Here is a 14130-nt window from a genome sequence, read left to right as displayed (position 1 = left end):
AGTGTAAACACTGTAGATGTGTGCCATGGTACCCTCCAAGTGTGAACACTGTAGATGTGTGCCACGGTACCCCCAAATGTGAACACTGTAGATGTGTGCCACGGTACCCCAAGTGTAAACACTGTATATGTGTGCCATGGTACCCCCCAAGTGTGAACACTGTAGATGTGTGCCACGGTACCCCTGACTGCCATTTATTCATCTTCTGCACAAATCAGTGGCTCAGGTGCCCCAAGGAGTAGACCCCCTGAGGTCTAGGTTTATGCTGACCTGGGGGCTCCTAATATATTGCCTGGCTGCAGGATAATCATAAGTGACCTTTGTCTTGCCTGGGTTGTTGTAACACAAGCCTTTCTGGTTTTTCTTGTTCATCACTTTTTACAAAGAATTCAGGGCTCAAGGCCTGGGCTCAGAAGGTTTCCTGAGCCATCTTCCAAAGTCTAAAGGAAAAATAGATGACCTGCTAGAGAGGCCTCTCCCCAAGCCAAGCTGGATAGGTGGAGGAGAAGCGCCACTTCCTCTTTCAGACCCTGAGGCTTGGGGGTGTTCAGACCCAGCGACTATGGCTTGTTTGCAAAGACAGAGTAAATAAGGACTAGGAGAGAAAGGATGAACCTCCAGATGTCAAGAGTCCCAGTAGACCAATAAGAAGTTAGTTAGTTGCAAGTACTCAATCTCTTAAAAACAAAAAGATTTGCTTTTACTTTATGTGCACGAGTGTGTGCATGCATGTATGTGGACCATGTGCATGCTTGGTGTTCAGGCAGGTCAGAAGAGGACACGTGTGGGTGCTGGGAACTGGGGGCTGCAGGTCTCTGCAAGAGCAGCAGCTGCTCTTAGCCAGAGCTATCTCTCCAACCCCCACAACCCCACCTTTTCTTTTCTAGTCCAGGACTCATGTAGCCTAGCTTTGCCTTGAACGCCGTATGTAGCCAAGGATGACCTCAAGCTCCTCATCCTCTTGCCTTAATTTATCAAGTGTTCCCATTACAGGTGTGTCATGTGTGCTAGGCACAAGGGATGTTTTGTCTTGGCATGTATCTGCCAATCACTTGGTCCAGAGGACTGTCCCCCTCCTTCTTTTGACTCTGACAAGTATCAAATAAAAGATTTTTTTTAAAGCCAGAAGTAGTGGCTGGCACACGCCTTTAATCCCAGCACTTGGGAGACAGAGGCAGGTGGATCTCTCAGTTTGAGGCCATCTTGGTCTGTAGAACAAGTTCCAAGACAGTCAGGGATACACAGAGAAACCCTATTGACTTTTGTTTTGTTGAGAAAGGAACTTGCTATAAGCCCTGGCTTGTCTACCTGCTGCATAGACCAGGCTGGTTTGGAGCTTGTATTGACCCTCATGCCTTTGGCCTCCTGAGGTCTGGGGTTATAGACTTGCATTGTTGTGTCTGGGAAAGGCTGTGCTACTGAGAAAACAGCAGGCTGTAGAATATTTGCTGTTTGATCCCTTTATGTGCAACAAGCCAAGAGTGCACACACCAACCTCAGGGGCCATTTCACGGGGTAGCTGGGTGGGCATTAAAATGAGTAGGAAACCCCACAACCAGTTCAGCAAAATGAGAGCAGGGGAGCTGGCAAGATGGTTCAGTGGGTAAAGGCACTTGCCTCCAAGCCTGACAACCTGAGCTTGCCCTGGAGCTCACACCATGGAAGGAAGAACAGAACCCCACAAGTTGTCTTCTAATCTCCCTATACAGGGTGTGATACATGTGTGCCCCTACACACACACACACACGGGGGGGGGGTGGTATTTTAAAAGTTGGATGTAGTGGTGTTCTGCAATCCTAGCACTTCAGTGAGATGGGAGGTGGAGATAGACGCTGTTGTGTGAAGATATGTTACTGTGATTGGTTTAATAAAAAGCTCAATGACCAACAGCTAGGCAGGACTTTCGGAGCAATGAGAATGCTGGGAAAAAGAAGGTAGAATTGCCAGCTAGACACAGAGGAAACATGACATGTAGGAGATGAGGTAACAAGCCATGAGCCACATGGCAGCGGGTAAATGAACAGAAATGGGTTGATTTAACTTATAAGAGCTAGTTAGAAACAAGCCTAAGGTATCAGCTGACCTTTCATAATTAATAAGCCGTCTCCATGGCATTTATTTGGGAGACGGCTGGTGGGACTCATGACAACAAGAAGGATATCCTTGAAGCACCAAGGTCAGCTAGCTTAGAGTGTGCATGGTGGCAGAAACATAAGAGAGAGACTGTCTCTAAAGGCAAAACAAAAAAAAAACCTGACTCCAAAAAGCTGTCCTCTGACCTCCACTTGGGTGCCTTGGCACAAGCACGAAACCCCCCTCCCCCAGTAATAAAACTGAAATAAATAAAATAAAGAAAACCAGGCCCAAGAGTATATTGAAGATATCAAATTGAGAAAAGGATGTGACCCTGTTACCTGACCTCCTTAGGAGAAGGACACTGGCCATCTAGTGCTGCGGTGACATTCTAGTTGGCTTTCCTGTTGCTATGACAGCACACTTGAACCAAAAACAAAATCGGTAGAAAAGGGTTTATTTGACTTACCCTTCTGGGCCACAATCCATCATTGAGGGATATCAGGGCAACAACTGAAGCAGACACTGGGGAAGATTGTAGCGTGAATAATAGAAAACCAGAGAGAGATAGAGGTTCAACCTGAAGATCAGACGAGCAAAGCAGTCAAGCCACTAGGGAGCTCTTACCTCTACGAAATCTTTAGACTGAAAGAGAGTGAATTCCTAGCTCATCCTGCTTTATATTCCTCTCTAGTGCTGGGATTGAAGGGGTGCACCACCACCACCTGGCCTCTATGGCTAACTAGTATGGCTGCTGATATTAAAGGTGTGTGCCACCACTGCCTGGCCTCTGTGACTGACTGGTGTGGCTGTTTTGCATTCTGGTCTTCAAGCAAGCTTTATTTATTAAAATACAAATGAAATACCACTACATTTCCCCTTTTTTGTCTAAAACAAAAAAGAAGGCTATAACTAATATAAGAAAACTATATTCAATAAGTATGATAACTATATACAATATATAGAGAAAATAAATACATCAACAATGTCTAGTCCATTTGCATTTGACAAGTTCAGAGAAAATACTCCATATCTCTCCTATCTTGGTGAGTCCAAAGTTTTGTATCTAATTTGCTTTCTGTCACAACTTGCATTATCATCCAAAACTATCTTTTGACATCTCTCAATCTTTTTTTTTTCTTTGATTTTTCAAGACAGGGTTTCTCTGTAACTTTGGAGCCTGTCCTGTCCTCTTGTAGACCAGGCTAGCCTTGAACTCACAGAGATCCACCTGCCTCTGCCTCCCGAGTGCTGAGATTAAAGGTGTGCGCCACCACTGCCCATCTTGAACAGATGTTATTAAAACATCTTAAATATTATATTACATATATCTCTGAAGTGTTTGAAGATGACCTGGCTACCTAAAATATATCTTTGTTTAACCTTGAAAACGTACTTAATGTGACTACAAGTTCTGTTATAATGGGTGATTAACTACTAACCTGCATTTCTTTATTATCCTAAGCAGTTGGTAATAATAATTTTCAAGGACTAGAAATTTGCATTACATTGTTTTTATTGATGTATTTAATTGGTGTTTAAAAAGGTAGGGAAATCATTTATGATTATATCTGATTACATTTGCTTGTCTGTGTGGGAAGGGGTACATGCAGAGGTCAGGTGACAACCATAGAGGTCTTCCCTTCCCTGGGATCAAATTCAGGCTGTCAGGCTTGGTGGCAAGGGCCTTTACAAACAACCAGCATGATTGTGATTATTTTAATAAAGAATAATAAAAGCTAAATTACAGCCAATTGTTAGTTCTTCTTTAAGATTTTTTTAAGGTCCAACAAATTCAGTTAGGGGCTTTTGTCTGAATAAATGATCCTGCAGCCTTTCCCACAAAACGCTCATTAAAAGTCTAAGTGTTGTGTGAGACACTGAATAGCCTCTCTTCCATGTCTGTGGTTTGTAGTTTCTGAGCACTCAGCATCTAGCATTTTCACTTCTGGGGAAGAGAAAAGGCATCCTGGTCCATCAGCTCCCCTACTCGTTCCTGGAGGGCATTAACCAGCTCTGCAATGACAAAGACATGTGTGTCATCAATGTCTTGAATGATGAACTTCTTCCCCAAGGCATTGGACTCATCCGAGCACAGCAAGAACTGCTTCATGGCGGGATGGCGTTTTATGAGCACTCCTTTCAAGACCTTGACCATCTTTTCCCAGGCACACGGTGCAGACGACCTCAAGGATATGCTCCAAGTGGCTCAGAGCCTGCAGCCTTCCTCTGCCCACAGGTACAGGAACCTTTATGGTGTCGCCCCCACTGCGCCTGCGCTGTGCATGCGCGCATCACCGCGTCTGCCGCATTACATTGTTAAATGAGTTGTATAGGTACAATACCTTGAACAAGAGTAGAAATGTATGTGCAGTATGTTCTAACAAAATCTCAAATTTGTATCAGTATACAAAATTTGTATGCAGTATACAAAAGTCCAATCTAATATAAAACATGTAGCTGCTTTTTAAAAGTAGACTAAATAAATAACCTTTTATCTTATTATATCTATGTTTATATCTATATCCTCCATTTTTCTTTTCAGAGTAGATTCAATAATCTACCCTTTTATCCTATCATGGCTATATTCCCCTCTTTTTCTTTTCAAAACAAGAACCTTGAATCTAATTTCCTTTGTTTAACTTTTTTCCTTATCATTACCAACAGCAACTTGTAACCAATCCCCCTAAACAATGACAAATATCCATAGCCCATTGAAGGACCAAAACCCACCTCTTGGGAATGTGGGTGTTGTGTTCTTAAATTTACTGTCTGCTATCTGGGACAACAGTATCTTTAGGGGATCTTATAAAAAAATCTGGGACAATTGCCAGGTCTGGAGAGAGACAGCTGTATCATGTGTTGTCCAGTCTCTGTGTAATGGGAAAGGGCAGGGCTTGTCTCAGTCCTGGCTGGAGCAGCCTGTTAGGCTGGATCATCTCAGCTAGCCACCTTGAAATTGTTCTGAGCAGTTTGTAGTCCCAAACCAATCTTTAGGTGGTGTTTTTCAGCTTAGTGGTGTTATCGTAGTCCTGAAGGAATCGTCGTTGTGGAGTTCCATCCTCCTTTTGGAGACTTCAAAGGTCACTGTTAGACCAGCACATGGTTCAATGCAAAAAACTGATAGAGACTCAAACCCGAAATCATGAACAGGAAGGTATGATTAACCCTTTTTCTAGAATTAGTTAGTACTCAGTTTGACTATTAATATCATGACAAAAAGCTTAAAAATATATATTAATCTTATAAAATTTATAGCTTAAGAAAAGCTGTTAAAAAGTTAATTTAAAACCAAAGGATTATAATATTAGTGGCAATAAAATGGTCCTTAAATATTTGTTTTTCTTCTGTCCCATATCAGGTGGCTCTTCTGACATGGGAGAGAGATTTTGGATTTCACTTTAATAAGTATGCTTGGGTTTAGAGAAGGAGAGAGCCACACTCCAACTCCAAAGCCAGCTTTAATTTTAAATTGGACTGGGACTACAAAAAGATCATTTACATTATATGTTTGTAGAGAAAAGCATAAACAAACATTTGGGAAGATTTACCTGTTGGAAATGTGATATACCAAATAAGTCAATTTGTTCTTTTTCTTTTCTTTTCTTTTTTCTTTTTCTCTTTCTTTCTTTCTTTCTTTCTTTCTTTCTTTCTTTCTTTCTTTCTTCCTCCTTTCTTTCTTTCTTTCTTTCTTTCTTTCTTCCTCCTTTCTTTCTTTCTTTCTTTCTTTCTTTCTTTCTTTCTTTCTTTCTTTTTTTATTTTTTAAGACAGGGTTTCTCTGTAGCTTTGGAACCTGTCCTGGAACTAGCTCTTGTAGACCAGGCTGGCCTCGAATTCACCACTCAAATCCACCTACCTCTGCCTCCCAAATGCTGGGATTAAAGGCATGCACCACCACCGCCTCAATTTACTCTTTTTCTTGAGACTTTTTTTCTGAATGATTTATCCTTTTTCTTCAGATGTCTCACTTGTCCCGTGGTCTTCAGATTCCTTAGCTGGATACCTTTATTCTCCTGAGAAGACAGAAGTAAAACCTTTCCCCAACATTAATTTTGGGGAGATTCTCTTTTGGCAAGTTATATCCGATCAAATGAAAAACATTTGTTAGTTTTATATGTTAGTTAAGATTAAATGGCCATGCTGTTTGATGAGTTATCATCTTTTCTAATTAAGAAATGTGTCTTGTTCAAATAGATCTTTATCAATTTTTTATGGTATCCATAGCTTTTCTTCTCCTGTGAAAACAAAAGCAAAACCCCTTCCCCAATGTAATACATGTCCTGGTTTACATTCTGAGGTCAGTACATCTTTAAAGTATATTAGTTGATTTAATTCTGTAAATTTTTTTCTACTATCCAATATCTCTTCACAGCCATTGTTCCTTTCTCATTAGCATTTAGAAAATTCAAAGTTAATAAAGCATTATACCATCTATTTCTGGGGATACTTACCGTCCCTTTCTGTATATTTACCATATCCTTTAGAGTTTGATGTTATCTTTTTATAACATCCAGCCCTGTAGGATTGTGTGGTATACCTATAATATGCTCTATATTACAATAAGTTAAAAAACTGTTTTATTTTCTTAGAAACACACTGGAGCACTGTCTGTCTTTATTTGTATAGGTGTAATTGTGATGGCCATAACTTCTAGCAAATGTGTGATTACCAAATCAGCTTTGTCCAAACTCACAGCAGTCGCCCATTGAAAACTTGAATAGGTATCAGTGGTGTGGTGTACACATTTTAGTTTTCCAAATTCTACAAAATGGAACACATACATCTGTCAGATTTCATTCCTTTGAGTACCCTTTGGGTTCCTTCCTACAGGTAGTGGTATTTGGTTGTATAAAGAACAAGTAGAACATCTCTTTATAATTTCCTTGCCTTGTTGCCACCTGATGGAAAAGTCTTTTTTTTTTTTAAATCTTTGCTATTGTTTCCTTTTCCATTTCCCTCTCTAAGAGGCAGCTTCAATCTCTCCTCTCTCTCTCTCTCTCTCTCTCTCTCTCTCTCTCTCTCTCTCTCTCTCCCTCTCTCTCTCACTCTCTGACTCTCTGCTCATTTCCCCTTCTCCCTTCCCCTCCATAACCCACTAAATAAATATCCAACCTCACTCTGAAAAAAATTTTCACTATTTATATGAAGCTTTTATGAAATTCTGAGGCTGTCAGCATATTTCCAATCAATAATTGATCTATCTCTGCATCACTTTGTGCTAGAGGACTTGGCAGACCTGTTTGGGATCAGATGTTATGTTTATGTAACAATACCTATTTCTGATTATTTCTTGTAACTGAATAAATAATGAAATCAATTCTGTATCATGTGGTTTAAATTCAGTGGTTTCAACATGCAAAACAACTCTTTCTGCATATTGCAAATCAGTAACTATATTGAGAGGTTCTTTAAAATTCCTTAGCACCATGAGAATAGCATGTAATTCTGACTTTTGAACAGAATCATAAGGGCTTTGATCTACTTTACTTATATTTTCAGTTTGTAATCTGCCTTTCGTGATTTATTTGCATCTGTATAAAATGTATGGGCTCCAGTTATTGCTGTGTCCCATACAATGTGAGAAAGAATCCAGCTAGTTCTCTTTATAACTTAAATTGTTTTGCTTTTGGGATAGTCATTGTTAATCTCTCCAAAAAAATTACTGAAAACTCTTTGCTAGGGTTCAGTTTCTTCCTATAATTTGTTAATTTCATCATTATTAAAAGGTACTATAGCCGGGCGGTGGTGGCGCACGCCTTTAATCCCAGCACTTGGGAGGCAGAGGCAGGCGGATCTCTGTGAGCTCGAGACCAGCCTGGTCTACAAGAGCTAGTTCCAGGACAGGCTCCAAAGTTACAGAGAAACCCTATCTCAAAAAACCAAAAAAAAAAAAAAAAAGTACTATAATTTATGCTGCATCTATTCCTACTAATTGACAGAGTCTCGATTTTCCTTTTAGAATTAACTCAGAGACCTTTTTCACAAAAGTTTTTAACCTTTTACTCTGTTTCTGTGGTAAAAAAGACCCAGTCTAAGATAATATCTTTCCTCTGCATTAAAATTCCTGTAGGGAAATGTTTGGAGGGTAATATGACCAGAATGCAGTTAAGATTCAGTCCCACATGATCCACATGTGCCTTCTATAATTGCTCTTCGGTCAAAGCCAGTTCTCTCTCATCTTGAGCTGATAATTCCCTGGGACTATTTAAGTCATTATCACCATTAAGGTTTTGTTTAAATTAATCAGTCCATCAGGACCAACCCCAATAGTGGGCCATTGATGGGAAATGTCTCTTAAAAATCTTTAGAAGTCATTAAGAGTCTGCAATCGATATCTCCTAATTTGCTCTCCTTGGGGTCTAATTTTTTTGTATACTTTTTTATAACCTAAATAATTAATAGAATTTCCTCTTTGCATTTTTTTCAGAAGCAATTTGTAATCCTCCACAAGGCAAAATTTTCTTTACTTCTTCAAACATTCTTTCTAAAGTATCTACATATTTGAATCAGAAAGTAAAATGTCATCCACGCAATGGTAAACTATAGATTCAGGAAATTGTTTACATATTATTTCCAATGGCTGACTTACAAAATATTGACACAGGGTGGAGCTATTTAACATTTTCTGTTGGAGAATCTTCCATCGATATCTCTTAGGCTGAGAGTTATTATAAACAGGCACAATGGAAACAAATTTTTCTCTGTCTTTTTCTTGTAAAGGCATAGTGAAGAAACAGTCTTTGCCAGGTGGTGTTGTATGCCTTTAATCCCAGCATTTAGGAGACAGAGGCAGGTGGATCTCTTTGAGTTTGAGGCCAGCCTGGTCTACAAGAGCTAGTTCTAGGACAGGCTCCAAAGCTACAGAGAAACCCTGTCTCAAAAAACCAAAAAAGAGAAAAAAAAAAAAAAGAAAGAAACTGTCTTTAAAATCAATAACTGTAAGAGGTCATTTTTTAGCCAATAGAGAAGGCAAATAAATTTCAGACTCTGGAGAGCCCATTGGATGAACCACCTTATAACAGCTCTTAGATCTGTTTCTATTCTCCATTTTCCAGATTTCTTTTTAACATCAAATATAGGGAAATTCCAAGGGCTGGTTGATTCTTCAATATGCTGAGCATCTAGTTGCTCCTGTACCAGCTGTTCTAGAGCCTGCAGTTTCTCAAGCTGGGCGGTGGTGGCGCACGCCTTTAATCCCAGCACTCGGGAGGCAGAGGCAGGCGGATCTCTATGAGTTCGAGACCAGCCTGGTCTACAAGAGCTAGTTCCAGGACAGGCTCCAAAGCTACAGAGAAACCCTGTCTCAAAAAACCAAAAAAGAGAAAAAAAAAAAAAAAGAAAGAAACTGTCTTTTAAATCAATAACTGTAAGAGGTCATTTTTTAGCCAATAGAGAAGGCAAATAAATTTCAGACTCTGGAGAGCCCATTGGATGAACCACCTTATAACAGCTCTTAGATCTGTTTCTATTCTCCATTTTCCAGATTTCTTTTTAACATCAAATATAGGGAAATTCCAAGGGCTGGTTGATTCTTCAATATGCTGAGCATCTAGTTGCTCCTGTACCAGCTGTTCTAGAGCCTGCAGTTTCTCAAGCTGGGCGGTGGTGGCGCACGCCTTTAATCCCAGTACTCGGGAGGCAGAGGCAGGCGGATCTCTATGAGTTCGAGACCAGCCTGGTCTACAAGAGCTAGTTCCAGAACAGGCTCCAAAGCCACAGAGAAACCCTGTCTCAAAAAAAACCAAATAAATAAAAAATAAACGTTCTAAAAAAAAAAAAAAGTCATTGCTCAATCCATACAGGTTTGTCTGTCAACTATTTTTTCTTTTCTTTTTAGGTTTTTTTAGGACAAGCTTTCTCTGTGTAGCTTTGGAGCCTGTCCTGGCACTAGCTGTTGTAGATCAGGCTAGTTTCAAACCCACAGAGATCTGCCTGTTTCTGCCTCCCGAGTGCTGGGATTAAAGGCGTGCACCACCACCAGCTGGCGTTGTCAACTATTTTAAAAATAGGGCTGTTGGTGCCTTTGAAATATCAGCAACTGTTGTGCCCTGTTCTTGTACTACATGAATATTCCCTGACTGTTCTTCATAATATCTTGCAATATTTTTCCCAGAAAAAAATGTTAATTTGTGGTTTGTTTCTAAGATTGGGGGAATGTTAATCTGAGTATTCCATTGCTGTAACAAATCACATCCTTATAGATTCATTGCTATATTAGCCATATATGGTTTTAATTTTCTCTGTTCTTCTGGCCCTATACATTTGACCCATCTTGTATTCTGCTTCACCTAAGATAAAGTTCCAACCCTTAAAAACTGAACATTTAATTCTGAAGAGGTCAATTTAGATGCCAAGATTCTGATGAAATTATTGTTACATCCACACCTGTGTCTACCAGACCTAGAATGACAATGTAATTTATTCGTATTTTTAATTTTGGTCTTTGAGCTGGGCGGTGGTGGTTCACACGTTTAATCCAGCACTCTGGAGGCAGAGGCAGGCGGATTTCTGCGAGTTCAAGACCAGCCTGGTCTACAAAAGCTAGTTCCAGGACAGGCTCCAAAGCTACAGATGAAACCCTGTCTTGAAAAACAAAAAACAAACAAACAAAACTGTAATGGTTTTTTTAAGACAGGATTTCTCTGTGTAACAGCCCTAGCTGTCCTGGAAATCACTTTGTGGACCAGGTTGGCCTGGAACTCACAGAGATCCACCTGCTTCTGCCTCCCGAGTGCTGATATTAAAGGTGCGCGCCCCCATGGCCTGACTGCCCCTATTATATTTTAACATAAGCTTAATTAATACTTTTTTTTAATTTTTTTAATTTTTTATTTTTTCGAGACAGGGTTTCTCTGTAGCTTTTGGTTCCTGTCCTGGAACTAGCTGGAACTAGACCAGGCTGGCCTCAACTCACAGAGATCCGCCTGCCTCTGCCTCCCGAGTGCTGGGATTAAAGGCGTGTGCCACCACCACCCGACTTAATTAATGCATTTTGAACATGACACTGAACACGGAGGATGGTGGTGCCTCTGCAGCCTGTTAGCACGGGCAGCATTAGCGGTGCCAAAGGTTGGGCTCCAAACTGTGTTCACTCATTGATGCAGGACAGCAGGTCTGACTACCATTCTCCTGTGGCCTCAGTCTGACCCCAAAAGGCTTCAGGGAGATGCTCCCACAGAGGATGGCAGTCTGTCTGACCTGGCTGAGCATCCTCTTCAGCTTGAGAGCTGGGAGTGAGAGTACATATGCCCATAGAGGATCTACTGGGACTGAAGTTCAGGCAAGTAACAGCCTGCTAGAGAGGAAAGGAAGCCGAGCGGTGGTGGCATACACCTTCGATGCCGAGGCAGAGGCAGGAGGAGCTCTGTGAGTTTGAGGCCAGCCTGGTCTATAGGGTGAGTTAAAAAGAACAGGAGGCCAAGAGAGAACACTCTTGTAAAGGTGTTTGGGAGGCTGAAACAAGATCACAAGTTCAAAGACAGCCTAGACTGCAGAGTAAGTCAGGACCAGCCTAAATGTTTTGTTTGCTTTTTTTTCTTTTTCCTTTTTCTTTTCTTTTCTTTCTTTCTTTTTCTTTTTAATTTTTTTTTTTCGAGACAGGGATTCTCTGTAGCTTTGGAACCTGTCCTGGAACTAGCTCTTGTAGACTGGGCTGGCCTTGAACTCGTAGGTCTGGTAGAGTATTATCTAGTATATGTGAAGTGCAGGGTTCAATACCCAACACTGGGAAACGTGTATAAACTGAAGTTTCCAGAAAAAAGGCCATCTGTGGTAAAGATTTGGCAAGGCTGATTGGCTGATTAGAATGTCATGATTATGGAGAGTTGGAATATTGCAGGTCCAATGTCACATTTTGGGGGACTCTCTATAGACCCTTAGTAGCATTTCATTGGCCACCCCTATGCATGACCCAACATGGCTGTGATTATGGTTGTAAACCCTTTTAGAATGTCATAAGAAGCCGGGCGGTGGTGGCGCACGCCTTTAATCCCAGCACTCGGGAGGCAGAGGCAGGCGGATCTCTGTGAGTTCGAGACCAGCCTGGTCTACAAGAGCTAGTTCCAGGACCGGAACCAAAAAAGCTATGGAGAAACCCTGTCTCAAAAATTAAAAAAAAAAAAAAAAAAAGAATGTCATAAGAGCCCACTCTCTCCACCAGCCCCAAAGCTGTGAATGTGTCTGAATCCTGCACCAGGGCCTGGCCCACTTTGCCATAACCCACCTACTACTGGTGTCTTCGCTGACATCCTGGTTGCTTATATTTGACTATCTCTTACTCTCTTCTGTAAGAGCTGTGTTTTTTTGAGGAGGTGGTGGTGTGGGTGGGTGCACAGAAGCCCTGGGAAGAGGATCATTTATGCCAGCACTTCGCTGGGGAGAAAAGGAAGGCTTGGGAGACATTTTGGAATTTACATGGTTAGCGAATGGCTAAGAGTCCCTCAAGACTCCCTCAGAAAGACATATGAGGTCCACTGGAGGACATAGCTCCATGGCAGAGCACTTGACACAAATGCATAAGGTCCTGGGTTCAATTCCCAATATTGACAAAAAATAATAAAGGAAGCTGCATGAGAAAAGCATCTGGGTGCCATGTGAGGGAAAACAGAGGATCCAGGAAGACAGTGAACTGTTGTTACAGCATCCTCCGAGTTAGACGCATTAAGAACACGCCCACAAATTCCCATGAAGAGGTGGGTTCCGTTCCCTTCAGTCTGGATGGCTTGTGACTGCTTCTGTCCATACAGCAGGGAGGATGTGACATTTGTTCAACATGAGGATGTAAGGACTTCCAGGGAGCCTTCCACAGCCCTTGTCCAGGCCAGGCCACATAAAGACGTCACAGAGGAATTTTAGTGAGCTACCCAACTGAGATGACCCTTAGCCCCATCTCTGCTCAGTACAGGACATGCCATTCTAGAAGCCTCCATGTGACTCCTGTCCCTAGGTACTGGAGTTGTCCCTGACTTTTGGCATATTGCCAGGTGGAGATGTAGACACCAAGGGTTAGACAAGCCTTTCCCCGTGGACTCCATAGGAATTTTTTTCCAAAAATAATTTTTATTTAATAAATAAGCAGTGGTGGCGTACTTGGAAGGCAGAGGTAAATTTTTTTTTTTAAAAAAAACAGGGTTTCTCTGTGTAGCCCTGGCTGTCCTGGAACTCACTTTGTAGACCAGGTTGGCCTCGAACTCACTGAGATCCACCTTCCTTTGCCTCCAGAGTGCTGGGATTAAAGGTGTGCACCACCACCTCCTGGCCCCATGTCTAACTTTTTAAAAAATATTTTTATAGCCAGGCAGTGGTAGAGCATGCCTTTAATCCCAGCACTCGGGAGGCAGAGGCAGGAGGATCTCTGTGAGTTTGAGGCTAGCCTGGCCTACAAGAGCTGGTTCCAGGACAGGCTCCAAAGCTACAGAGAAATCCTGTCTCGAAAAATAAAAAAAAATATTTATTTATTTTTATGTGTGTGTGTCCACGTCCCTGTCTGTATATATACCCATATATTAGTGACTATGGAATTCAGAAGAGGGCATCAGATCTGGAACTGGAGTTATGTGAGCCACCATGTGGGTGCTGGGAATCGAACCCATGTCTCTGGAAGAGCAGCCAGTGCTCTTCACCTCTGAGCTGACTCTCCAGCCCCATACATGAAATTCAAAATCTTTAAAAAAATTGAGTCAGAAATAAATGGGTGGGATTACTTATCTTCCTATGAAGAATGCCTTTTTGTGGATGAAATCATACAATGTTTGGCGAGTGGTGTTTGAATTTAGGGATGAGGACTCACTCAGCTAAGCTCGAGGCCATCAAACCTTCCGGCCCTAAGCACTGCTGGCTGTGAACACCCTTCACCATGCTGCCGTTAGGGAAATAAGCATGAGCTCTACCTGATGTGTAGAATGCTCTCTTTGACTCTCAGTCCCCTTAGACACTCACCTACATCCATTAGCCCCACCCATCCAGCACCCCTTAAACATCTTTACCTTGATGTATTCTGTGTATGAGCGTGTGTGTGTGTGTGCACATGCATGTGTGTGTGTGCGCACACGTGTGTG

At 41.6% G+C, this 14130-nt stretch overlaps 1 protein-coding gene across 1 annotated transcript; it reads right to left on the bottom strand.

Annotated features, from left to right (window-relative positions):
• Positions 1-4015: 4015 nt before the first annotated feature.
• On the bottom strand, positions 4016-4231 carry LOC130864965 (general transcription factor IIH subunit 5-like). The gene has a single exon (XM_057755842.1). The coding sequence runs from the start codon at positions 4229-4231 to the stop codon at positions 4016-4018; it is 216 nt and encodes a 71-aa protein (XP_057611825.1).
• Positions 4232-14130: the final 9899 nt, after the last annotated feature.

The sequence above is a fragment of the Chionomys nivalis genome, chromosome 22, assembly GCF_950005125.1.
Source record: "Chionomys nivalis chromosome 22, mChiNiv1.1, whole genome shotgun sequence".
Classification (NCBI taxonomy): Eukaryota; Metazoa; Chordata; class Mammalia; order Rodentia; family Cricetidae; genus Chionomys; species Chionomys nivalis.
Note: the sequence above shows the minus strand (reverse complement) of the source record. Positions and strands in the feature narration are given on the sequence as shown.

Coding starts and splice junctions, on each gene's coding strand:
- LOC130864965 (XM_057755842.1), bottom strand. CDS start 4,231: ATGGTCAAGGTCTTGAAAGGAGTGCTCATAAAACGCCATCCCGCCATG.